At 43.3% G+C, this 27,868-nt stretch overlaps 1 protein-coding gene across 1 annotated transcript in view; it reads left to right on the top strand.

Moving 5' to 3' along the window:
• CNTLN (centlein) overlaps positions 1 to 27,868 on the top strand; it is a 286,353-nt gene that overhangs the window by 11,437 nt on the left and 247,048 nt on the right. The window contains exon 2 of the mRNA XM_056848744.1: positions 15,673 to 15,761. Within this exon, the coding sequence (XP_056704722.1) occupies positions 15,673 to 15,761 (89 nt within the window). The remainder of the gene's footprint in view (positions 1 to 15,672; positions 15,762 to 27,868) is intronic.

The following is a 27,868-nucleotide window of genomic DNA, read 5'->3' as shown; positions in this document are numbered from 1 at the left end:
GGGATGGGATTCTCCCTCCTGTGAGTCTCGCAGTCCCCCCCCCCCCACTGAGCCAGGAAGGAAGTCCTTGGCCATCTATGCAGGGTCGATTCTGCTCCTCACTCAATGCTGATTTTTTAAAATCTGACCTTAAAATGACTATTCACGTTCCCAATGCAAGAGGAGAAAGTCAAACAAATCCCACCCCCCAATCGCCTGCTCCTTTGTTCCTTCGTTTGCATAGCTATTAACAATCTTCACAAGTTTCTTGCAGGTCCCCCCTTTTTAAAACTCCATTAAAGGAAAAGGACATTCTTTTCCAGGCTAGTTAGGCACTCTAGTGAGTGTACGAACATGCAATTGAATCAACGTACAAAACCTGGGTGATGAGTCACAAGATGGTCTTTTGTTAATTTTAATTTTTTCTTAATCCCTTATGTTTGATGCAAATCCACTTCTTGATTCATAAATGAAGAATTAGAAGTGAGCAGTATAGTGGCCAAATTTGTGGATAATACCAAATTATTCCGGATGGTGAAAACCAAGGCAGACTGAAGAGCTACAGGAAGATGTCTCTAAATTGGGCCAGTGGGAGAAAGGGTGGAAAGAAATTTAATGTAAATAAGTGTAAGATGATGATATTGGAACAAAAATTCTAACTTTAAGTGTATGCTGGTGGGGTCTGAACTGGTAGAGACAGAGGGGGAAAGAGATCTTGGGGTTGAAATGGGTAGCTTGGTGAAAATGTCAACTCAGTGTGCGGCAACAGTGAAAAAGGCAATCTCTGTGTTAGGAATTGAAAGTGAAATGGCCAATATTATAATGCCTTTGTAAAGAGCTATGATGCGCCCCCATTTGGAATACTGTGTACAGTTCTGGTTGCCATATATCAAAAAGCATGTTGAAGAACTGGAAGAAATTGAGAAAAGGGTAACCAAAAAGGGTTGGACGCCTTGCCTGTGGGGAAGATGACATAGTCTGCGACTATTCAGTTTAGAAAAAAGGTAACTAAGGGGGAATATGGTAGAGGTTTATAAGATTATGCATGGGGTGAAGAAAGTGAACAGAGAGCTTTTTCTCCCATAATACCAGAACTCAGAAGCACCCAGTGCTGTTGACAAGCAATAGGTTCAGGATAGACAAAAGGAAACACTTCTTTACCAAACCAGTAGTTATGTACGCAAGTGCTGCAAGTCGCTACCAACTTATGGCAACCCCAGCAAGGAGTTTCCAAGGCAAGTGAGAAGCAGAGGGGATTTGTCATTGCCTTCCTCTGCAGAGTCTTCTTGTCTTCCTTGGTGGTCTCCCATCCAAGTACTGACCCAAGAGACAGGATGGGCAGGCTTTCTGCACTAGTGTTTCCAGCGCTGTGTTGGGAAATTCCTGGAGATTTTGGGGTGGAGCACGGGGAGGGCAGAATTTGGGCAGGGGAGGGACCTCAGGAGAATATAATGCCATGGAGACCATCCTCCAAAGCAGCCAGTTTCTCCAGGGGAACTGATCTCTGTCGCCTGGAGAGCAGCTATAATTCTGGGAGATCTCCAGGCCCCATCAGGAAATTGGCAAGCCTATTGTGTGTGCATACAGTGGGGACCTTCTGACCTCAAAATGACCACATTCTGATTTATTTTGTTCCTGTCCTGGTGAATTTACTGTGGAAATGGTTTGAGGGCTGGTGAGTAGAAGAATTTTACCCGGAGTGGGGCAAGGAAGGTAGCTGTTCTTGGGGGGAAAGAGACATGCTAGGGACTTCATGAGGTCTTGGAAGGAGACACACACAATGGTTAAAAAGTATTGAACTAGGATCTGGAAGATCCAAGTTCAAATCCCCAGTATGCCATGGAAGCTTGCTGGGTGACTGTGGGCCAGTCACACTTTCTCAACCTAACCTACCTCACAGGGTTATTGTGAGAATAAAATGGAAAAGAGGAGAATGATGTAAACTGCTTTGGGGAGAAAGGTGGAGTATAAATGATGTAAATAAATAAAATTTTATGTAGCGAGATAGCCAGCCAGAGGAAGAAAGTAAAACCGAGATTAGCAGAGCCTAAACAACAAACCTGGAGATATTAAGATATTATTGCCTATCTCTTCAACATCACAGAGATAAACTTAGACCTAAGGAAAGAGGATTTCATTCATACCTATTTCATTTTCTCTATACTCAGATGCGGTAGTCTTTTGCTGTTCAGCTGTAGGCTTTTAGTTGTTGTATCCATTTATTGCTTATATACATAAATATAGCATTTTTTTTCTTTAAGAGGAGTATTTGGTCTTTGCAACTACATTGCAACTACAGAAAAAGATTTGGTTCATGCTTTTCACAGCATAAAAGAAAAGTAGGGAGGACTGAATATCTCTAACAAGAGAGATATCCAAAATTTCCCCTCTTATTCCACATTGACTACATTAAGGATGGGATTCTGATTTTATTACTGAAGGTCTGACTGCCGGCCATCAGGCTGTAATTCTGTTAGTGGCCTCCTGGTTGCAGAAGAGAGTAAACCTTATTTGTGAAAGGGAATGGGGGGATAAAGTTGAAGAGGTAAACTTCTCATGGTAGTCTAGCAACTTGAGATCTGGGTCAGCTGAATAAATTGAGGGGCTGAGGGGTCATTTACCATAAGGTCTGTCAATGTCTACTAGCAATGGTGAGGGAAAGGGAACCTTTGTATACAGATGCAGCAAACCTCTGAATACCAGCAGCATCATGGGAAGGCTTTGATCTCTATGCCCTGTTTGTTGGCCCTCCAAGGGAACTGGTTGGTCAATGTTAATTTCTTAAAGGTTTGCTTTGCTGGTCAATGACCGTAATAAATTGAAATTGAATTGGCAACTGGTTGGCTGCTGGGTGAAACAAGATGCTGGACTGGATGGACCACTGGTCTGATCCAGCAGGGCTCTTCTTAGGCTCTTACATTCTGAATGCATCATATCATTAACAAAATGATGTATGGAGGGCCTATGTATGGAGGGCCTGTTAATTTTTTGGCGTGCATTTTCCCCTACTTTCTGGAGAAATGTATTTTGCTTGGTTCAGATTCTAATCATTATTTCTGTGAGTGAGTGGAAGAGAAAAAAAATGAAATGGTAAAGCTCATGAAGTCACCATATTGTGCCAGAAAGCTTCAATAATGATCCAGCCATTTATTTTCCAAATGTACCAGATGCCCAAGCAAATTATGAAATTAGAAAGGGGTTATGGCCCTTAAAGAAGAACAAATAAACGTACCCAGGAAACAAACAAGAATAGCAAAGAAAAGATAGAACACACAGTGTTGAGGCACAGTGAAGGTGGAAGATGGTTGAACCAAACCCAGACATTTCACTACCAGGTGTAATTGTGAGGTATATGCTTGCCCATTTCACGAAGGAGTTGGTCCTGCACTGCTGTTGTACCATGTGAAAAGTCAGTCCCAATTACAATTTCCAGCTTGTATTCTTGCAGGGCTTCTATGCTGGCAATAGCTATGTGACCAGCAGAAATTTAGCAAGTGAAGCTTTCCCTAGCTTATAGTGGTAGGAAAAGGTTCATCTGCTGAATTTCTGCAAGTCACACAGTTATTAAAGGAACAGGAGCCCAAAAGGAAAAAGTTGGTAGCTTTGTTCTCAACTTATCAAGGAGCAGGGGTGTTTATAGAGTCATCACAGGGGAGTATAAAAGTCAAAATCTTTTAACTTTGTTATGCCAGTCAGGTTGCTTGGTACCCTTGATGTGTAAGAAAAAATTGTAAACTCTTGTTAGCAGACCTGTGTCATTCATATTTAATGGACCCCTCAAAGATAGAGTGGCCAGTTGTACACCAGTTCCTAATTCCTCTCAGCCTAGTTTTACCTTTAAAAAGTAAGATGAAAACTAGGACACTATTGGTCAAATATTGGAAAAATGAAAGCAATGCTGGCTCCCAAACACACTGTAGAATTTTGTCGTCATAATATGACATTTTTGTGTGAACAGAAAATGTTTTACCAGAAGTGCACTGGGCTTAGTCATATCCCAGGTTTGATTTTGGCTTTATGTTCTTTATAGAACAGTTAACTTCTCATGGTGTGAAGCTTCAGTGCTGCTTTCTTACAGTGTTGCATTGTGAAAAAATCCTTTTGGCCGAAGGGCTCATTTCAACCCCTTCAGTTAGTCATATTTCAGCTAGATGCTGAATGTGTAAAACTGTACACTGAGTTTAATTTCAGTTGTTGCAAACTGAATTTCCCTTGTAAGTTGTTAGCAGCTGTTAAATGTCTTCGTACACTCCCCTGACATTCCCAACCCCTCACAATGACACACATGATTAGAGATAATGTATAGCTTAATGGTGACTTCTAAGCTCTCTACTATTTGCAAACTTTCTGGCAACTGAGCAGGGGTCACCTTGCAAAATTTAGGGTATGGGGTACTGTTGACCATAGTAGCTTTGTGTTGGATTTTATTTCTGTACAAGAAATCATGAAATATGTTTTTATGATAACCCGAAGTAAGTTTCAAAACAAATAAATTGTAATCTAATTGTGTTGTTAACGTCTAGGCTTTGCAAGCTTTAGGTATAGAAGGCATAAACAAACCAGGTTGTGTAGAGTTGCCGACTTTTAAAATGGTCTTATGCTGTTCCTTTAATATATATTTAATCTGCAAGCATCTATTGGCTGATGTTGTTTAACCATTTGTGAAAAAGCTTCTGTTGCCCATTTCCATTCATTGGACTTCTATTAAAGGAACAGGACATTTTTTCCCCTATCCAGTTGGCAACCCTATCCATGTGTAACGAAGAAGTGACACCATTATTTCTAGCAGATGTCTGTCATGATCAAAGCTTATAGACAGAAATTCCATAGGATTCATACTGCTTCCTCTTACTTGTTAATCCTTTCTGTCCTATTTTATTATGTGGATCACAGAATGTCATGAGTTGTATGGACTCTGAGGGGCATCTAATCAGATCTACTGCCCTAATGCACATTCATCAGTATCAGCTGAAGCCTTGCCTCACCCTTGCAAGTTCAGCCAGTTTAAATAAAAGTATGTAGCGGTTTTTTCCCCCTGAAAGTGTACAGCCTATGTTATGATGACTATTAAAAGTCTAGCTGCACATACATGCAGTGCCAATCATTCGTTTGAAGAGCAATAGGCAGATGTAAATTCAGCTTCCCTTCTCAATCTGTGCTGTTGGTGGTTTTTCTGATCAGGGTGAAGTGTGTGCATTCAGCAGGAAGCAGCTGTTTGTGCACATGGTCCCTTCTCCAGCCAAGGATTTTTATATGTGCAGGAGTCTACTTTTGTTGCCTGTACTCCCTAGTTGGATTGGGGTTCATATGCCTTAACTCCCGAAATTATAATAAATGATATCAAGGATAGCATTCCTCCAGCAGCAGGGTTTTAAGTATATGGTTTATGGAGTAAAAATGAACAAACTGACCTTTGTGTTCAGGCTCTGTAAAATGATGAATATTCAGCCATCCCCAGAAATGTGTATGTTCTCTTTCTGAAACAGAAGAATATCCAGCCTAAACCTACTGGGAGTCTTATTTGTCTTTGATGGTATATGTTTGCAAAACCAGGCTTTAAAAATGGCAACTTTGATGCAAAATTGATATCAACAAGGACCACCTCAGCAGTAAGAGCATAAACTCTTCAGTGCTCATATTTCTTTCAGATTTTTGAAGATCTCAACACAACTGAGGTTTTTATCAGAAGCCATTGGAAGTCTGAAGCAGCTTGTTCATTTTGTATACCATTCTTGACGTTATTGTCCAAAATATGGCAAAATATCCACAATATTTTTCTTTTGGTTTTGCCAAAATTATGATTTATTTGTATCATTTTAATTATAATACCCCTGTGAGTTTTGAATAGCTTGAAATGTGCTACAGCCAGATACGTTTTATTATGAATTTGTCTTTATAACTATACTCATGGATTTTCTCACTTTTTAGTTAGAAGGAAGCCTATGACAAAAATCTCCCTATTCTATATGCTTAGTAATCTTTGTTTAAAAATTCTGTATATTTCATGTGTGTTGTGGATGTTCTGAAGTTTATTTAACATCCTTTATTGTTTGTGCATTCAGAGACTCTGAAAAAAGGGATTTCAGCCCTACAAAATGCCATTTGTCCCAAGGTCATTTCAGTCCCAAATCTATACTTGACTCTTCTAATGCTTAAGTTGCATGTTGGTCTTATGCTAGTGATCCTGGGTCTTGTATCATGTGCCCTTAGTAATCATTGCTTTTTGCCCCCAGTGTTCCATCAGTAGTGGTCGATAACTTTATGGGGCTAATTTGTAGTTATTTGCCAAAGCTGCAGTTAAAACATTTGCTAATATAACTCTTCCACCTCAAATAGGAGGGAGATGACAGTTTTCTGAGAAATGAGTTACCTACATTGGAGTCAGTTACAGAGTCCTAACAGATGAATCTTCTCTATATAGCCATATTAACTCTCATGGAGAATGTGCCAAGAATGTGTTTGGCTATGCTGTATGTATCATGGGATTTCACATGCATTCCTATCTTCAAAACAGCTTTGAAATTTACAGACAGATGAACACTATGCAAATGCTCAGCATCATTAACAAGCAAGTTACAGTGGTTGATTCCCATCGGTCAGACTGATGTTGTGGCCATTATTTTGCACTCTGTAATCTTAACCAGTGATCGAAAACAGAAACCCTGATTTCCTGAATTGTGTTCATGTAGAAAATAGCCATGTGATCTCCTGGGAAACTGCATTCATACAATGAATGACAGTTTTTTAAATCTGTTTAGCTTTGCTTTTGATTGAACTTTGTACATACTGAATCCTTCTGAAATAGTGGTTCAGTAAGGCTATAGGCCACTTGTATTATTATTACTGCTGCTACTACTACTACTACTATCCCACCTTTCTCACTGAGACTCAAGGCAGATTACAGAGTACGAACAGAAAGAGGGGGGGAAAGTAATCATTACAGTATAGGACACTGGATGGATAATCCAATAGGACTAGGAATTAGGGCTGTCGGTTCTGTTCCATCCAAACTGGAAACCAGCCGAATTTCCCCTGGTTCGGCGGTTTCCAGCTTGGATGGAGCCGAACTGAAAAAAGGCGGGAAACCGCTGTGCCTAAATCGGCAAGTTCGGGGGACCGCTGAACAAATTCGGCGTCCCCCGAACCTGCCTTTTCCCGCCTTTCAAAGAGCTCTCCGAAGGCAAGCAAACTTGCCTTCCAGGAAAGACAACCAAACCAAGCAAGCAGTGGCCAATAGGTGGCCAAACTGGGTCTTCTTCTGCCAATCAGAGAAGGGATTCTCACATTTGAGAATTGGTGAGGAGAAGAGAGAAGAGATTAAATACCCCTGGCTACGAGTCTGACTCTGCTCCTTCCATTGCTGGTGTTTGCTGCTGCTGCTGTGCTGAACCTTGGGCTCCTGAGACCTAAGGTGACCTGCTGCCTGCTGCTCCTGGCTGGAATTGGACTGCTGGATCACTATCTCCCACCCTGACCTGACTGCCTGCTCCTGCCTGCTGGAAGAGAAGACATCCACACAGTATGACCCATTTTGGGGCTTTTTCTAAAACTTTTTTCCTGTGTGTGTATGTGTGTGGGGGGAGCAAATTCTGTGTGTGTGAGGGGGGAGGCCAAGGGGAATTTTCCTGTTCTGCAGGGGGTGGCCTTGCAATTGGATTGCCTCTGTGTGGGAGTTGGGAGTCTCGGACTGAGATTTCTGCTGCTTTAGTCGGTTGCCAACTGTACCTGGAGTGAGATTTGTCTCTCTGCCAGGCCTGTGTTTGTGTTCACTTTGTTTCTCCCTGTTCTGTTTTTTTTTGGGGGGGGGATTTTCCTGTTCTGCAGGGGGTGGCCTTGCAATTGGATTGCCTCTGTGTGGGATTTGGGTTAGGGTAAGGGTTTTTTTGGTAGTTTTTTGTAGTTGGTTGTGTTAAGGGTTTTTGTAAACGGTCTACAGTTGTCAGTGACAGTGTGGTTATGCATGTTGTCGATCTGCTTCTAGGTGGCTGCCTTGTTTGTGATGTTGGTGGTTAACTTTGTGTAAGGGTGCACTCGTTATTAGGTAGGGTAGAAGAAAATGGCCTAACTTAGGCTATGGTGTCCCCCCCACGCCTCTGGGGGGCATTTTTGGAGGTGGGGGTCCCAAACTTTCAGGGTAGCTTGGGGGGACCCTCCTTGCAAGAACCCCTGAGTTTGGCAAGGATTGGGTCAGGGGGTCCGGAGTTATGGGGTCTGGAAGGGGGAAAGCCCCCTTCTCCATTAAAACCAATGCAAAAGGGTTTACATTGGTTTTTATGGAGAAGAAGGCTTGCCCCCTTCCAGGCCCCCCCGACCCAATCCTCACCAAACTCGGGGGTTCTTGCAAGGAGGGTCCCCTCAAGCCACCCTGAAAGTTTGGGACTTCTACCTCAAAAAATGCCCCCCCCCCAGAGCCGTGGGAAAAAAACCTCCCTATGGCTTTCTATGCTGGGAGAATTCTCATTAAGCTATTTCCTATTCACGGTTAACACTGTAGGCATCTGTTAACCGCGAATAAGGAAGTAGCTTAATGAGAAGTATCCCAGCATAGAAAGCTTGGGGGGACCCTCCTTAGACGAACCTCCGTGTTTGGTGAGGATTGGGTCAGGGGGTCCAGAGTTATGGGGTCTGAAGGGGTCCCCCCAGCTGCTATTCATTCCAATGGGCGGAGGGGGGATCCCTTCCAGACCCCATAACTCCGGACCCCCTGACCCAATCCTAACCAAACTCAAGGGTTCTTGCAAGGAGGGTCCCCCAAGCTACCTTGAATGTTTGGGGGGCCCACCTCAAAAATGCCCCCCCAGAGCCGCGTAAAGCCCTGAATGCGTTTTAAAGGGCTTTAAATGGCCGAATTTGTTCGGGAATGCTGCATTTCCTGCCGAATTCGGCATTCCCAAACGGCGGGGGGGGGGGGGGGTTTTGGAATCCGACCCAAATTGGACAACTGGCAATACTGTTGTGGCTGCCTAGCAACGGGCATGGAGGGAAGTCATTTCTTAAAGCTACAGACACTGCTTTTATTATTTTGGGCTGGTTAAACCCCTATGGGTATGTTTTTTAGATTTCAGATTTTCCAGCGAACATAGGAGTTTTCACAGGTGTGTAGAATATGTCTTGTGTATTCAGTCTGTGGATTTAAGTATCCACATTTTGACCATGTTGAGAATTGTATTATATTGATGGACATATCGTTGTATCATCCTATTCTCCTTTGAAAGCGGCCGAAGTTAGTGGGCGTAGTTTATTATGGATTTCCCATATTAATGTAAGATTGGTGGCTACACACTGTCATTTCATACTGTAAGAGTTTTCCATGGGATACATTAGAAGAGAAAGATTACCTGGAAGTACACTGGAAAAAGTCTGGAAGTCCTCTGAAAGAAAGCACCGCTAGGGTTGCCAGATATCCCCTGGCAATTGGCAGTGGAGGGACTTACTGGGAGCAAAGAGAGGCCTAGGCTGGCCTCTGTCCCCCTAAAGATCATTTCCATTACAAGGATGCCCTCCTGAACATTTATGTTCTATGCATTTTACAGAATGATAATACAGTAGCAGCCTTCCTGACCTCAAGCAGGCCTTTCTACAAAGTGGGAGCCACCATAGAAAATGTACATGAGTGGGTGGTTGCTGATCTTACCGATTTTCATGGAGGACCCTTTAAAAGATTATATTGAGATGACCAAAGCGACTGCGGTGTTGCATAGTTGGAAAGGCAATCCTGCAGGTCTGTGGGTCCTAGGCAATGAAGGGTCTTGTAGGTAATAACCAGTACCTTAAATAGAACCTGGTAGCTGATTGGTAGCCAACGGAGCCACTGCAGAATGGATGGGACATGCATGTTCTGCCTGGTACCCACTAGTAAATGGACCAGATGGTATATTGTTTTTTTTTCCCAACTGCTGCCACTGTATTGGACTATAAATAATGTAAGTAAATAAAATATTGCAACCAGTATCCAAATCAGAACATATGAAAAATAACATGCAGCTTTGATGCCCAAAAAGAGCTCTTAAGGTATTTCAAATTGCTTATGTTAATATAATTCATTAGGAATAAATTGGTTTATGTCCTGGTATGCTGGGAAAGGTCTAAAATATTACACATTTTTAAATACTTGTGTTTTTTTGATAATTTTAGAAAAAATATAAAACAATACATACTGTCTTATTAATACTGAACTTTGTTGCTTTATGACTATGAAATGCACTGTGCATAACTTAGCATAAAGGTCTACTATTTGCTGTATTTATGAAATGATTACCTATCAAAATCCTATTTTTTAAAAAATTCTCTGTCCATGAAAATACCGTATTTTTCGCTCCATAAGACGCACTTTTTTCCTCCTCAAAAGTGAGGGGAAATGTCTGTGCGTCTTATGAAGTGAATGCCGGCTGGGCGTGTGCGCGTCTGGACGGTGCGAGCCGGCGTTCCCCGCCCCAACGGCCAGCTGGGAGGCGGGCGGGGCTGCACAGAGCTGGCTGGGCCGTCCTGACACGCACGCGCCCAGCTGGCTCTGTGCGGCCCCACCCGCCTCCCAGCTGGCCGTCGGGGCGGGGAACGCCGGCTCGTGCCGTCCCGACGCGCACGCACCCGGCCGGCATTTCCTCCATAAGACAAGTTTTTAGAGGAAGAAAACAAGATTTTTTTTTGTTTTCCTCCTCTAAAAACTAGGTGCGTCTTATGGTCAGGTGCGTCCTATGGAGCAAAAAATACGGTAGTGTCATTACTCAAATTTCTTTCTCTAATAGATATATATATTTAAAGATTCATAGCTTCTGTTTGTGAACTCTCCTCGGGCTCAATGAACCTGAATAAACAGGTTTGCATGAAATGAGAAACACTTAACTCTTCACAGCTAGCCAAGAAGCAAGATCACATGTACAATATATTGTATCTTTAGAGAGGACACCTAGCATGGAAAACTCCCAGATTGCACTCCCGCTGAACCAAAGAGCTGAAGGAGTTATGTATTCTGTTCCAGTTGAAAGTGGGTTTTCAGCAAGGTCCTAAAACAAATGCAGTAACAATCCTATCATTACCCACTTTTTAGAGAGATCTGCAGCAGTCAGTTGGCAGTCACATAATTGTTTTAAAGCACAAGTTTAAAATATTTTTGGCTTATCATTCTGTAGGAAAAATACTTCATAAAGAGGTTTCTTTTTTTAAAAAAAGTTTTTCTCCAAAATCCCAAGTTTTCCATTTTAGACTGAGGATAATGGTGAAAATTGAAGGAAAAAGTGTTTCCCCCCCATCTGGGTATTTGCCTACCTACATGCTAATTTTAATAGTTTGTGAATAAACACGCTTTGTCCTAGGGATATTTATTGTTATGATTTTAGAAGCTGGGGAGAGGGAAGAAAATGTATGTAGAGAGGCTAAAAGGTCTGATGGATGTGCACAATATCCTGAAGAGGGATTCTCTTTACCCAGTGGAAGTTAGCCTGAACTGTCTTTCTGGTTTAATTAGGTGGCCAGCTTCTCTAGGAAGGAGAAACTTATGATGGAAGTTGATTTGATTGGTCAGCTGAAATTCTAGAGCTCAGCGTGTTTTTCTGTACTGCCGTGTCCCCCTGAAATGCTGGAAGTGTGTCTGTGGGTTGTTTGGGCATTATTTAATTCATTTCCTTTCTTCTTTCATGGATTTCAAGCCAGTTTATATAAAATTCCTGGAGAATTTTCGTGCAGCTACTGACCTAAGCCAAACCTTCTTAACTTCTTCAGGGTTGCTGGATCTTGTACTGTCCATCCATACCCTGAGGTGTGAACTCACCTGTTCACTTGTGCTCATGAAATGTCATTTAGAAAATGCTATCTTTACTAATCTGCTATCAAAATACTATCAACTGTATTTTCAACCATTGGATAGTTCTGCCATCCCTGTGTATCATTTGTGATGTAATTTAGCAGAATTGCTGTCTCATTGGCAGCCTACCTTACAAGTGACTTGTGCAGAAAAAAACATAACAAGGAAAGGTTGGATTCCTCAGAGATTGTTTGTTCCTGTGCTTACACACTGTAAAGGTAAACCTTTCTTCTGTAAGAGTGACATGTACCTTATATTTTGATTCAGAAACCAGTGAGCATCCATTACTGCGATTGTTGCAAATGCTTTTCTTCGCTTAAGGATGTGCTGAAAAGTTTTCAAGAAGGCTGAACAGTCCTGAAATAGTGAATTGAACTCTCAAACGCATGTTTACAGTTGTCTTTTATTAGTATATGTTGTGTGTGCTTTTGAATATTGCATGTAGGGATCTGTTCTGTTCCTATTACAGAGCAAGTATATTCAGTAGTAACAGGGATCAGAGGCTGAATTGTTCTGCATTTCCATATGTCTCCTAACATGACGATGATGAGGTATAATTATTTTCACTCTTGACTGAAGCACAATTCCATTGTCTCTCTCTTTCATAACTGTCACTTTTTCAGTGTGAGGCCTGACCTGCAATCATTGCAGATGCTTTGCTACTTGGGGAAGGGCATCTCACTTTCAATATAGCTCCCAAAGCACTCTAAATATTTATGTTTAATACATCTCTCTTTCCAGCCTCCACACACAGTCCCAAAGTGAGCCTCTTCTTTTTCTGACATACAGTGGTAGTGTGAGTAATTTTATTTTTAATGAGGAAATTTGGGGGATCTTCCAAATGACATCTGTATTCTGTCCTGTGCATGATAAGTTCTCAGCTGCTCAAGGTACACTTCAGCTGACCTTGGCTTGCCGCTAACCTATGTGGCGCAGACAGAACAGTCCTTGGGTACATTGAAGATTGATATATTCCAGGCTTTGACAGCTGTAGCGTTGGGGTGCTGTGCCAATTTCAGACTGGAAGTGCAGTCTTATTTGAGAGGAAATTATTTGGCTTCCAAAACTATTCACAGAGCTATCTTATTGAAGTTTGTTAATTGTGTAAGCATTTTTTTAATAAATAAATAAAAGGCTTTAAAACTTTTTACTGTGATGATTGGGGTAATTTTCAGCCAATGTTACTACTGCTCAGACAAAATCTGTAAGATGAAATGAAGTCTATTAAGTAGGATAGATGTTGAGTGTTTAGTTAGATATTCAGGTATGTTTAGCGCTGAGCATTATTACTATATTTACTGCAAGCATAAGAACCTGTGTTGTACAGTAGGCTAGATCCTAGTTATTCTTCAAGAATAACTGGGGTGGAAGGGGGGAGGACACAACCCACTTTCCTGAAAATCTCTTCCTCCAGGTCTTTAGAAGAGTGGCTTGAGCAGGCTAACTTCTTTTCTATCCCCATCTCTTTTAACTGACTCAACTTTTCTTAGCAGACTATGTATCTGGGAGCATGCTCAGTCAGTTCTCTTTGGGGCACAGGGAGCTCTTTTTCCTCTCTTTAATTTACTAAGTCATATTGTTCTGCGTACCTGGGTGATTTCTTGAGTTCATGGAAACCAATTCCTTATCTGCAAACGGCCTGATATTGCTGCTTTTGTGACTAGCATGAGGTCCAGTCACTTTAGTATCAGATGTGGTGATACTATCTAGGGCTTGTCTGTCTGTAAATTCCCAAGCATTGGCTGCGTTGCTGAAATGTAGAATTATCACAAACATTCTGAAGTAATGAAATGTTCAACCATAGAGTATCGGTAGATAGTACAGCTTCTGTAAGTGAAAGAAAAGGTCAGTTTGGCTTGAAGAAAGTTTATACAGGGCAGGATGGCAAAAATAGTGTCATAAGCTGGCAGGCAAACTGAAAATGGAAAGCTTATTTAAGAAAGATAAGAAAATGAAGTAGTTGGGAAGCCAAGTGTTTTTGTGTACGATCAGAACATGCTTTATATCTGTGTGAATGGGCCAACTTTCCAGTTTGTTCCACAGTTCATTTCAGAGTAGTCTGAACATAAGGAAGAAAACCTTCCTTTTACTTCCTCTCACTCTGAAGAGCTGCTAATTTGGGTTCTACATCCATCTTAAAGGAACAAACCTAATCTGTGCAAAGACCAGCACAAGTAGCGGCCAAGGAGTCATTTGATGAAGTGGCAAAGCTCTTAGTGCCAGTTTGGAAGAAGTTCTGAGACCTTGCATATGGTTAAAACGGATGGCTTTATTGAGGGGAATAATACACTGAAGCAGTTACCATTATATCAAACAGACATGAATATTATTAACACTGGAATGCTCATGTTAATATTCAAATATTTCAAATGACTGCATACTGTGTGCCACGTATGTGGTCCCAGAAGCAGAGAAAGGGGATAAAGGGGAGGCTTTTACCTACCCAACTGGAAATCCAAAAGCCTCAAGTGGGGGTTCCAAATGTCTGTGCAACCAGCAATCCAAAAGGTAAATTCAAGGGAAAGCAAGATCCACATGATGTTGTGGCTGTTGGTGGCTTAAGCCACTGCACAACATAAAAGGTTTGTCTCAGTCAGATCAGAACTGTGTACTTACTGCCATGGCCCAAAGCAACAACCCAAGTGATAATAAGGAGAAGAACAACAAGGTGACATGTAATGTGTTCCATGAATGGGACTTTCCCCTTCTCAAGTCTTGGGCAGGCAAAAGCTTTCCTTGCAGAAATAAAGGCAAAGCAGATCTGAGCATGACTGAGCCATACAACTCAGGATGTACAGAGATGTGAAGGCCCAGAAACAATTAGGAGGAAAACGCCAGTTTTTTATGATATTTTTTCCTGATGACTCCCCCCACCCCCCCAACTATCCAACAGAAAAATTGGGGAATTTTGCAGGAGTGGAGGGTGGGAAAACATTCCTGTGAACTATTTTGTCTTTTGAAATGATTTTAATGCTTTTTATGAAAAAGGTTAACTCACTCCAAATGAGGAAACGGTCTGAAGTCTCTGTTCAATTTTTCTAATGGACAAATGGGAAAATTTGGGCGAGCACTGAAAAATACTCCTATGAACATAAAAAACAAACAAACAAAATTTTAAGAATCCGTAATTTTTTTAAGGCACTGCTTTACTCAGAATGTGTAGTATGCTTTATATACAGATTTCAGTCTACAAGATTAGATAATGGTAATTCTTATATATACTGTAGAATATGCAACATACGTTTTTATTGTTGTACTCCCCAAACCGTGCTGATGAGGCAGAGTTGCAGTTGTTTAAGTCATGGGGCTGGCAGCTCCAGTCTTGCCTCTTAAGCGTTTGGACCACCAAATTTCCCTTGTTCTAGACAAGGACTGTTTTATGGATATCATTTTAAGAAGCTGAATGTTGTTGTATGGCTTGTTTTAATATTGATAGTTCTTACACTGTTTTTATGATGTTATTGTTTTCCTCATAAGGTTGTGTATACATTTTCTAAAGATAAATAAAAGAGTTCAAACAAGGAGTAGAACTGGTGAAAATTTGGCACAGTGCCTAAGGTCAGCAGAGTATGTGCTGTTGGTAGGAGATGAATGCACAGGCAATGGAGCTTAGGGCTGTGAATCAGCCTACCTGTGTGAGCAACATATATGCTAGGCTCCAGTGTTGAGAGAACATCAGTATAGATAGGTAATTATGCTATTGATGTCTTTGATTGACATAGGAATGTGATCTTGATCTCGCAAAAATATTCTTGCTTAAGCCTGGGTAAAGGTAAATGTGTTTATTTTTAAAGCTCTTACTTGTCCTCTTCATGAAAGAGAGGATCCCAGACTAGGCTTTTACTGTAGTGTGAACTTATTCAATGTGTTCTATTTTCTGTTTGTGTTTTAAGGCTGATAAAGAATTTGTATGGTCTTTATGGAAACGTCTCCAGGTCACAAACCCAGATATTACACAAGCAGTAAGCTTAGTTGTGGAAAGGTAAGTATGAGGGTTTTTTGGGGGGGAGGGATGTTATTTGAACAAGTTTCACTGTCCTAGTTGAGACAGAACTGCTTAACTGCCATTCCAGAAGAGTGGGATAACTCGCCGTGGTTGCAATCCTATGGCACTTTCCTGGGAGTCAGCCTTAATGGATAACCTGGGATTCAAAGAATTTAGTCATATGGAAAAAAAAATGATTAAAGATGGCAGGTATAGATATAGTTAAGGCTGTCACTGTATTAAAGATCTCTTTTTGATTAATTACATGAGTTTGATCATGTGATGAACAATAAAATCTGAGTAAATTCACGTATGATAAAACAATACCTCTGAAATGAGAAAAGTATGTTTGTTTTTTGTGTTGGATGATATGCACATAAATGTATGTATGTATTCATTATGGCTTAAATTCGAAGCCTGACCTGTTTCCACACATCCTGTCCTGTTTTCAGGAGTACTGGTCCACTTGGCAGTGTGTTCCTCCAGCACTAGAAATTTCCATTAGCACACGATCAGTGTCTTTCTGTGGGCCAAAAAGCACTTAGCTGCAGAGGAATGCACTCTGCATTGGAGGGCTGCCTCCATGATGGACAGAGAGTTGGGCTAACAAATGTAAGGCATAGGACCCTACATTTATATCCCATCATTCTGTTCAAGTACCCAGCAAGGTTTACATAAAGCAGGACATAGCAAAATATCAAATTAAAATGGACAGAAAAACCACAAATCTTAACATCAGCCTAAAACTATAAAAACAGTATTCCTTTGTGAGGGAATAGAGAAAATATCTTTGCTGATGGTGCTTGCCACCTGCAGTCTTCAAGTATTTTTATTAAAAAATAATAGGCTCCTTATTAATTAGGGCACCCTTTTAACTAAAAGTTTTGAATTAGATGATTTACTGTGAAATCCTAAGTGGGGGTGAATGGGCTTACAGAGCCAACTGATCATTGTGCTGGGGTATCTCTCTGGCGCAACTCAGGCACAGGGCTCTGCACCGGCATCACTGTAGGCAGATCGCGGGGTATGCCTGGAGTTAGTCTGCTCCCTACTGTCTTTCAGCCCAAGAACACCCCTGACAGAAGCGCAAAATTGAGCCAAGAAAAAAGGCAGTGCAGCCCATAGCCAGCCATAGAATGGAAAACAAAGTGTCCCCCAATGCCACAGCCATGCCCATGAGGCCCCAAGCAACTCTGAATGCCAACTAAGGGCACGCCCAATCACCTCCCTCACGTGTGAGACGGTCAAGCCCTCTCCACAGCATTCAATCATGGCCCTCCCAGTCTTACAAAAATCCAAGCCTCATACTGTCACAACAATCTGCTTACTATTAATTATGCTAAATCGAAAATCATGTGTTTTCAGAAATCTCCATGATGACAGAAAGTAAACCATTGGGTTCTGGATAGGCATAGGATTGAGCAAGTGTCAAATTTCAACTACTTAGGCTTTTATTTCGCATCTTCCAATAAGTGAAAAACTCATTATTTTTGTTTTCTTGTGTCTACTAAAGTGCATCTAGCTGCAATTATAAATTTATTTTAAAATTCAGGAGGGCAATCTATTCCATTAGCTCTGGAAGTCTATAAGGTGAAAGTTAGATCTTACCTGCTTTACGGAGCTTCAATTTGGTTTCCCACATTTTCCTATAAAATTGAATCTTTGCCATCAATTTTTTAACATGCCATCTTTCAAGCGCCTAATTGTATCACAAACTCTAATATAATTAGAGGCTGGTCTTGGCTCCATCTTCCTGTTAGCATGGAAAGCTATGGTGAAATTCAGATTTTTTTTCTATTAGATCAGGACTTTCTTCCTGATCTTTTAAAATGGACTGAGCTTGACCCTTTTGTGTCCTCTTGGACAAAGACGGTAGACAAAAGACTTTCAAGTTTACAGATTTCCCATCCAAGTTTTCCCTCAGATCTCCCTTTAGTAATGAAACAGATACTTAACAGGTTTGGAACGTAGGGACCATCTTGAACTATGTGGTGATGCCAAAAGGAAATGCGCACTGTCTTTCTGGGGACAGATTACCCCATCTTTTCCAGTGCTACCAGACTATGTAGAATTCTTAACCATTCCAACCTTTTGAAGACTTTTCTTCTTGGCCAGACACAATGCCTTACCCCTTATTTGGAAGATTCCTAGATAGACCAATCGAACAAACCAATGAAGCAGAATATTTGCTGTTCATGGAAAGTTGGCCCGAGCTCCTTGCACAGGTCTTGGATGGCTGTCCTGTCCAGATGGAAACAATCCAAGCAGGTGCTGTCTGACATATGGAGGGTGCTGATGAGTGCCTGGTATCAGCGAGCACTGCGCCTTCTCCGCTGTCTATGTTTGGGTGGCACTGCGACTGCGCCTTCTCCGCTGTCGCAGTGCCACCCAAACATAGAGTATTGGCATTACGTGGATAAGTTGCAAGGCCAGCTGAGGCAGGGCAGGCAGGCTAAGGCCTGAATTGAGAGGGTGCTTAGTTCAAAACAGTCAAATGGGTTTGGGGCCGGTGCTCCAGCCACAACCTTGAGCCCTACTCCTTTACCTGCCTCCTCCTGATACCTGGTGTCCATTGTGGAAATGGGAAGCTGGGGTGGGACCAGGGATTCTTTGGCTTCCCACAGTGCCTTAGCCCACCTCCGCATTCCCATGTTTGGGTGGCATGGCCCTGCAGCATTGAACAGTGTTAATGGCCACTGCCAGCCTAACTGGACAGAGGCTGAGAAGGTGCTGCTGTATGGGTTGGTGGTGGAACGTACAAGCCTAGCCCTAGTGTGCATCAGGACCAGCTCTGCCACTGCATACCACTGTGCCTTCTGGTGCATGGCGGTGGAGCAGGTGTCTATTGTGGGACATGCCACCCAGATGGAGTTGTTCACCCTGAAGAGTTGGAACGATTCTTTTGGCCCTGATTGGAAACATGTATGTGCCCTCATGGCCCATGGTGTCCTTTATGAGCAGGCAGTGATGGAGTGTCTTCCTGGTGCTGAGGCCACCCATGGTGGTGGGTGGCCACTTCATTGAGGTGTGTGATGAATGTGAGGGGTCCCGGTACCTCCCCAACCGTTGTGGACTCTCCCCCACCCTTCCCACATGCTCAAACCTTGATGACTCCTGTCTTCTCCCTGCAGGTGCCTCTCAAAGTGGGGACGTTGTCATGGAGCCATCCACGGTGGTGGCTCATGGGGGTACCAGGATGGCTAATACCAAAGGCAACTAGCATCCAGAGCAGGGTCCAAGGGAGGAAGGGGCCACCACCAGTGAGGCCACCCCCTCACCCCCAGTGACCCAGGTTACTGTCCCCTTGTGCTGAGCCTGGAGGAGATGGAATTGAGCTAGGGGGAGGAAGACCACAGCAACCAAGCTGCAGAGGTGGGGGCTATTGAGGTGACAGTGAAGCTGGGTGGTGGTGCCAAAAAAGATGGTAACGAGTGCCCGCATAGGCTGAGGCTATGCTCTCTGTCCCCCCACCCCTTTCCCCTGACGTTCACAGGTTATGTTGTGGATCACTTCCATGCCCTGAGCCCCACAAGGCGAGCTGTGGTGGCTGGGTCAGTCATTCTGTGGACACTGAGCATCACAGAGTCCAGGCAGCAGGAGGACTCAGTGTCTTCGGATGGCAGCAGAGTGGCAGCAGTGGAGACCGGGGAGGGTAAGGGAGCCAGAAGCCCCAGACAACGCTTGGGATTCCAGCCCCTTGTCTGGGTTCCAGGCATGGCGACTGTGGAAGGCGCTGCTCATCCCCCCCCCATCCATGTGGGCAGCGATCGAGCAGATGGAGAGCTGCCAAGAGTGGCAGGAAGCCTTCTCCAGGGGTCAGCAGAAGATAGAAGGGCTGGCAGTGTCTGTGACAGCTGGAGGGGTCACTTACTATAGTGAGGGACATAGGGGAGGGACAGGTGCACATTGAGATGCTACTGGGGGACCTGTCAGAGGTGCTTTGGGCCCCTGCACAACGCCTTGCTCCAGTGGCCCCCCCTCCTGGTCCACTGCCAGAAGGGCTGGCGCAGGGGCATCCTTGGCAGCATGGGTGTCCTGCTTGAAGGCACAGCCACCAGTGAGTGGAGGACACCCACGGTTCCACAGACTTGCCATAACCTCTCCGCCTTCCCCTTCCAAGGTGTGGGCAGGTGGCTGGGTTGGAGTGTTTGTGAGGGGGATGCTGGGGCCCATGGCAACACTGGCAGGTGGTTAGGGGCTTCTGATGGGACTTGTACCCATGAAGGTGTGCGTGCCACTGGCAGCAAGCCAGCATCCCTGGCCACACCCCTTCCCCCCACTGGGCTCTGATGAGTGCTTGGCTTGGCCCCCTTGCTGGGTGGCCCCTGATTGGTTCTGTCTGTCATGGTCCCGCTGCCTTGCTACAACATCTACAAGAAATGCCGCGGCGCTGTTCCTGGGGACGCTAACATGGTTGATGCCATTTAAACCCAGCTGCTGGCACTTATTTTCTGCTAGCTGCTGCCTGAACAAGCCCTACAGGGAGTGGTCTAGCAGTGCCACAGTGATGCCGCAGCCAGCCACCACAGCACAGATGGCCCTGCCACAGATGGCAGGATGGCTCTGTTAACTGATTAATTGACAAAATGTTGCCGCCATTTAATAATCTTTTGATAATGCTTTGTGAAGGAATTTTTTGCTCGTTTTCCCCTTTACTGACTGAAAAGTATTCAGCTATCTCAGCTTAATTTTTTTCTGATAGACAGTAGGACATAAATGCTTGAAAAAGTTTATGCAGTGTATTATTTTCTATTCTAGATACACTTAGAATCATAGAATCATAGAGTTCTAAGGGACCACCAGGATCATCTAGTCCAACCCCCTGCACAATGCAGGAAATTCACAACTACCTTCCCCACACACACCCAGTGCCCAGAAGATGGCCAAGATGCCCTCCCTCTCAGGAACTGCCTAAGTTCATAGAATCAGCATTGCTGACAGATCTAGCCTCTGCTTAAAAACCTCCAGGGAAGGAGAGCTTACCACCTCCCAAGAAAGCCTGTTCCACTGAGGAACTGCTCTGTTAGAAAATTCTTCCTAATGTCTAGATGGAAACTCTTCTGATTTAGTTTCTACCCGTTGGTTCTGGTCCGACTTCTGGAGCAACAGAAAACAACTCGGCACCAACCTCTATATCACAGCCCTTCAAGTACTTGAAGATGGTTATCATATCCCCTCTCAGTCTTCTCCTTTTCAAGCTAAACATACCCAGCTCCTTCAACCTTTCCTCATAGAATTTGGTCTCCAGATCCCTCACCATCTTTGTTGCCCTCCTCTGGACACATTCCAGCTTATCTACATCTTTCTTAAATTGTGGTGCCCAAAACTGAACACAGTACTCTAGGTGATGTCTAACCAGAGCATAGTAAAGCGATACCATCCCTTCACGTGATCTGGACACTATACTTCTGTTAATGCAGCCCAAGATCGCATTTGCCTTTTTAGCTACCGCATTACACTGCTGACTCATGTTCAGTGTTTAGTCTACTAAGACCCCAAGATCCTTTTCGCACACACTTCTGCTAAGACAAGTCTCCCCCATCCTATAATTATGCATTTGATTTTTCCTACCAAAATTCAGAACTTTACATTTATCTCTGTTGAAATGCATTTATTAGTTTTAGGCCAATTCTCCAGCCTGTCAGGATCAGTTTGTATCCTGGCTCTGTCTTCTACTGTATTTGCTACCCCTCACAATTTAGTATCATCTGCAAATTTAATAAGCATCCCCTCTGTTCCTTCATTCAAATCATTTATAAGGATATTGAACAACACAGGGCCCAGGACAGATCCCTGAGGCACTCCACTAGTCACTCCTCTCCAAGTGGATGAGGAACCATTAACAAGCACTCTTTGGGTGCAATCTGTCAACCAGTTACAGATACACCTAACAGTAACAGGATCTAAACCACATTTTCCCAATTTGTCAACAAGAATATTATGGGGAACTTATCAAAAGCCTTACTGAAATTTAGATAAACTATGTCTACAGCATTCCCCTGATCCAGCAAAGTAGTAACTTTGTAAAAAAAAAAAAAATGAGATAAGATTAGTCTGACATGACTTGTTCTTGAGAAACCTGTGCTGACTCTTAGTAATCAGATCCATCCTTTCTAAATGCTCAAGGACTGACTGTTTTTACAGAGTCTTTACAGAAGCTGCCTCCCTCAGACAGCTGCAAGTATTTAGGAGAGCTGAGTCAGCAGAAGCCGTGGAAGCAAAGCATTGCGAACCTGCGACACTCCACTCTGGCTGACTGTGTATCCACTCGGACTGTTTCTCAACCTTGAATGCTTCTGGACTCCCTACCTGACCTTGGACCGGCTCAACCTTGCCTCTGCCTCTTGCTCTGACGGATTGCCTTTCACCCTGACTGAACTTTGGACTGTTGCTGGACTGTGTCTACTACACCCATTCCCAATTAGTACAGCTGCCAGCTGTAGAAGCCTCGGCTTCAGAAACCTCAGCCTGTTGTCCCGCCCGCTGCAGGCCTCTTCATAGCACCGCGCTGCTGCTGCAGCACCCCGCCCTGGTGGGCCAGCACACAGTTCTTCCCTGTGGGTGAGAATCAAGTCTAAGATAGCAGATGCCCTTGTTTCCCTGTCCACTTTCTGGAATAGGAAGTTGTCAGCAAGACAAGTCAGGAATTTATTGGACCTTGCATTTTTAGCAGAGTTGGACTTCCAACAGATATCCAGCTAATTAAAATCTCCCATGACCTCCGTGTCCTGTTTCTTTGAGAACTTTGTAATCTGGCCTAGGAGTGTCTCATCCAAGTCCTCTGCCTGATTTGGTGGTCGATAGCAGACTCCCACCATAATATCACGATTATTTCTTACTCCTTTTATTTTTACCCATAGACTCTCGATTGGACTTCCATTTTCAGATTCATGTATTTCTTCACAAGTATACACATCTTTAACATATAATGCTACTCCTCCCCCCTTCCTTATCTGTCTATCCCTTTTAAACAAGTTGTATCCCTCAATCTTAATATTCCACTCATGAGTGACATCCCACCAAGTTTTAGTAATGCCTATTAGGTCAAAATCCCCTTCCTGTATTAAGGCTTCAAGTTCTTCCTGTTTGTTTCCCATGCTCTGCACATTAGTGTACAAACACCGGAATCTGTCGTTTATGTGCCCCGAGGTTTTCGTTTCTGTACTTATCCGTGAGTTTATGTTTCCTGGTATACATGCCACTCCCTGCAAATCTTTACTGTTCTTGTCTGTAGTTATTGTCAGCATACTAGGCTTTAAGGTGTTGTCTCGCTCCCCCATAGGATTTAGTTTAAAGTCCTCCTGATCAGGTTTGCGAGGCTCTCACCAAACATATTTTTTCCTACCCTTGTGAGGTGCAAACCATCTCCCGATAGAAGAGCTTCTTCTTGAAAGTGTAAGCCATGGTCCAGAAATCCAAACCTTTCTTTATGCATCCAGTCATTAATTTGTAATATTCTTCGTTCCCTTCGTAAGCCACGACCTTCAACAGGCAGAACTGATGAAAACACAATCTGCGCCCCCAGGTCCTTCACATTCTTACCCCGAGCCGCATAGTCTCTTTTATTACATTTTGGGCTGTGTCAGGCAATATCTTTTGTTCCCACATGAATGAGCAAGAAAGGGTAATAATCTGTGGGCCTGATGAGTCTTCCTACCCTTTCTGTCACATCCTGGATGTGTGCACCTGGTAGACAGCAGACCTCTCGAGACGACAAGTCCGGTTGGCATACTTTAGACTCTACCCCTCTCAGTAGGGAATCCCCAGTTACCAGAACACGCCTCTTCCTAATTTGGGGAGCAGTAGATCGAGTACTCTCATACACAGGAGCCTGAGAAATCACTTTCACGCTTTGGGAGGGAACCTTGTTCCAGTGGTCCAGAATCAGTATCTATGGGGAGATCCTGGAACCGATTGCTGAGCAACAGAGGATCAGCATTAGTCCTGATTTTTCCTGCTCTTGTGGGTCACATTCTTCCATGCATCCTCCTCCTGTGTTGCTTGCACCTCCATTTGTTCAGATTCCTTACTCTCCTCCTCCTGTTGCTCCCTAAAGAGTTCTTCATGCACTTGACCTTCCTTTCTAAAATGGAGTGTGGACAAGCATGCCTCAAGTCCCTGTATCTTCACTTGTTGCAAATGAATGGTTAATAACCGCATATTTTATAGCTTGGTAAAGTTTGACCCTGTTAAATAACATTTTATTTAACAGGGTCAGACTTTATCTAGCTGTAAAATAATTGGTTATTAACTATTCATTTAGAGTAACATTTCAATTACAACTAATAACCATTCATTTGGAATAACATTTTAACAGTGGCAAACTATTAAATTACTGTTGATTTTATTGAGATATTTTATAGATTCATAGAGAAGACTTGTAGCACAAAGCTGTCTATGGTTATAGCTACATTCATCACAGTGGAGTGTTAAGGGTAATGCATCACTTACTCAGGAGAGGTTTTCTGGAGTGTATGTGTTCTGCTAGAAAGGATTGAGTAATTTTGGTCACTTGTGGATTTCTTTTCTTTTTATTTGTCCAGCATAGCCTTCAGATAGGTTTTAATTGATCAGTGAAGGGTACATACTCAGGATTTCTTCACAGTTAAGGTGCAGCCAGGCTGTGTTCACTGATACCTTGAACACCCTTTTGCCTAAGAACGTAAGAAGTGCTTTGCCTGATTCTTTGTAGGATAATTAGCAACTAGGACAGTGATGGCGAACCTTTTAGAGACCGAGTGCCCAAACTGCAACCAAAAACCCACTTATTTATCGCCGAGTGCCAATGCGGCAATTTAACCTGAATACCACCCCCAGAGGGGGCCCAGAGGGAGAGGCTAGGGTTGCCAAGTTCCTCTTCGCCATGAGTGGGAGGTTTTTGGGGTGGCGCCTGAGGAGGGCGGGGTTTAGGGAAGGACTTCAGTGCCATAGAGTCCAATTGCCAAAGTGGCAATTTTTTCCAGGGGAACTGATCTCTATTGGTTGGAGATCACCTGTAATAGCAGATCTCCAGCTAGTACCTGGAGATTGGCAACTAGTTCCTTAGTGTTTTCTCTCTACATATCAAGACAAATGGAAAGGTGTTTGGAGGATAGCTTGTGGGCACTTCAAAGGTGGAATAGGACTGCACGCCCCTCCGCCCGCACAGACCCAGAGGGTGCCGGAGAAGCCGCTGGAGGGAAAGAAGGAAGGAAGGAAAGAAGGGAAGGGAGGGGGAAAGGGAAGGAAGGGAGGGAGAGAAAGAAAGAAAAAGAGAGAGAAAGGGAGAAAGAAATGGAGCAAGGGAGAGAAAGAAAAGGACAGAGGGAGACAGAAAAAGAAAGAGGCCATTTATGCATGGGAGGTTTTGCCTTGGATTTGCCACTCGGTGGGGCGCGGCAGCAGGCTTGTGAGAGGCGAGCAGGGTGGGGCAGAGGGCGCCTCCTTCGCACCCACCGACCAGCCCTGCCCCTCCCCCCGCACAGGCCCAGAGGGCGCCGGAGAAGCTGCCGGCCATGCCGAGTGTGAGCACTCGGCTTCTGTTCCCCGCTCTCCCACCCGCCTGGCTGGCCGCGCACGCTCCAGCGGCGGCAATGGCGGCAGCTTCTGTGGGAGAGTCCGGGGGCCACCGCCAATCATGTCGGAGGTTCCCCACCCCTGGGCTACAGCCTCCCCCATCCGGGGTGGGGCAGAGCCGGAAAGACCAGCGGCTTGGAGGAACCGTGCGTGCCGGCAGAAAGGGCTACGCGTGCCGGAAGTGGCACCCGTGCCATAGGTTCGCCAACACGGAACTAGGAGGTGCTCTGTGTTCCACTGGAAACTGGGTAGTAGTCCAAAGGTGAACCACAGTCCGCCTTCTTTCTGCTTCTGCTTTAGGGGAGCCTTCCTGGGCTGACTGTTCTTCCTCAGTTCAAGATGGTTGGCGAGTTACTGCAGGTGGCTGGAGCTACTTACAGTGAATGGACCTCTTGTGTTGGGAAGGAGAAGGGGATATCAGTTATGAACTCAGAGGAGCTCTTGGAAAGTGAGTGGAGTTAGTTGCCTGAATCTTATTTGCAGGCACTCTGTTTGGAGGAGAACTGAAAGGAGCAGCTCTAAACTTGGTAAAAAATAGTTTTAGCTAGATAAGGTAGCGAACAAATGAGGGCAAGTCTAATGGAATCCCAACTCTAGTGCTAGTAAAACTTAGTAGACTAACTAAGCTAACTATTATGGTGCTGGTGTGGCAGCCTTGTCACTTGGAGGTGGGAGTCTTTATTCTTAGCTGAACATGATGGTTATAAGAATTATGGTGTGTAAGTGCTGATCCTACTCAGGTGAGTGATCCAGAAGAAAACGTCTAAAAAAAACTATGGGGAGACTCTGAATTCCCTCTGAAGTGGAGAAGGAAAGAAACTTTAAATAAAACAGAGGTGAGGGCTGCGGGAAATTTCCAGCTGGCTTACATCTCTTTTCTCTGTCCCATGCTGTTGCTCGTTGTATTTTGGTGACCCAATGGAACTGCAGATCTTGAACATAATTCCCCAGTTCCTTTACCAAAATCCTTAACCGTAGTTGAGTTGCAAACAGCAATGTTCAGGCAACTTAACTGGGTCTATGTTTAGGATCAGATTGCAAGACTTCTGTTGATTATTTTACTGTGACTTGATCTTGACATTAAAACAATTTTTTTTGTTTACATGAAGCAAATACTTAGTAATCCTGACAACATATGTTTAACCCAGTGGCTCCCAACCTTTTTTTGACCAGGGACCACTAGGACTTTTTTGTTCGGTGCAGGGACCCCAAGGTTCAAAATAAAAATTCCGAGAATCTGAAAATAAACTTGAACCATAACTGTTAGTTAAACGTTAAACTTAGAATAATATTTGAATATATATTTTTATAATAGAGAACTTTTAATTGAAAATATTAATTTATGATGGGTTTATAACTTTGTTTCACGGACCTTAATTTAGTTCTCGCGGACCCCTGGGGGTCCACGGACCCCCGGTTGGGAACCAGTGGTTTAACCAATGCATCTAAACTTGCTGTTGTTGGTTAACATATATGTTTTTCCTTGGAACTTCTGTAACAGCAAAAGAGGTCAAGCCAGTTGCAATGTAAAATTGAATTTCCATGGTGGAATGCCTAAGCAGTCTGTTCGGTATTACTTGACTCTGCATGTATGTTTGTGTTCACAAAGAATGACCAGCAAATAAATGAAGCAATTTATTTCTCTTACCATAAAAAGAACTGTTTTCAGTCCTTACCCTTTTCCTAATTATTCAGTAAGCTTATGGATAAGTAAAATAGATGATTTCTATGCCAATAAAGGTTTGGATAAGGATGATTATTTTATGACCTTGCAAACTAGTTTCCAACGATGGTGCCTCAAGTGGAACTTGAAGGAACGGTGGAGGACCTTGTATTACTCTTTTGTGGACACAAGAAGAGGGTGAATTGAAATCTGTGATTCTCTATCAACATATTTCTTTCAGTGTTTACCAAGAAAAATTGTAGCATGACAAAAGGGAGGGTGCCTAGCTTTGAATCAAAAAAGAATAGGTTTATACAGGTGTTTGGTCTAATAATTTTTATTTAACCACTTCATGTTGCAGTAGGCTTTGTATTTGCAATCCTTTTAAGAAGTTCCTTTTCTATGAAGCATCTTAATTAAGTTTAATTAAGCTACACTAGTTGAAAAATCATTTGGGAAAACACACCTTTGTACTGATGTGATGTGGGAATATTTTAACATTGAACAAAGGAAAGTTACTTTTCTTTTTCAGAAGTCTTTCATGTTCCCAAACTGGGATTGGTGCCCTAAAAATTTCAAAATTAAATTTAAACCTCATTGCCAGTAGTGAGGATTCCAGCAATAGACAGAGATATTTCATTCTTCAGCATTTGTTGCACTTGTTATTTGGTGACTATAACTATAGTCTGTTTTAATATTCAGGTACAAACAAAAAGGTATCTTTACTGTGCAAATGAGAAAACCCTTTGGGATATGTTAAAGCCTCCAGGTATTTTCAAACAAGCCATTGTAACAGTATATCCATGTTAGTGTACTTTCCAACTACTTTAAATACTATTGATCTCTGAATTATGTAAAAAAGGTATGTGTTATTTCTAGTTCATTT

Source organism: Euleptes europaea, chromosome 4 (genome assembly GCF_029931775.1).
Source record: "Euleptes europaea isolate rEulEur1 chromosome 4, rEulEur1.hap1, whole genome shotgun sequence".
NCBI lineage: Eukaryota > Metazoa > Chordata > Lepidosauria > Squamata > Sphaerodactylidae > Euleptes > Euleptes europaea.
This window is presented reverse-complemented; position numbering and strand designations above follow the sequence as displayed.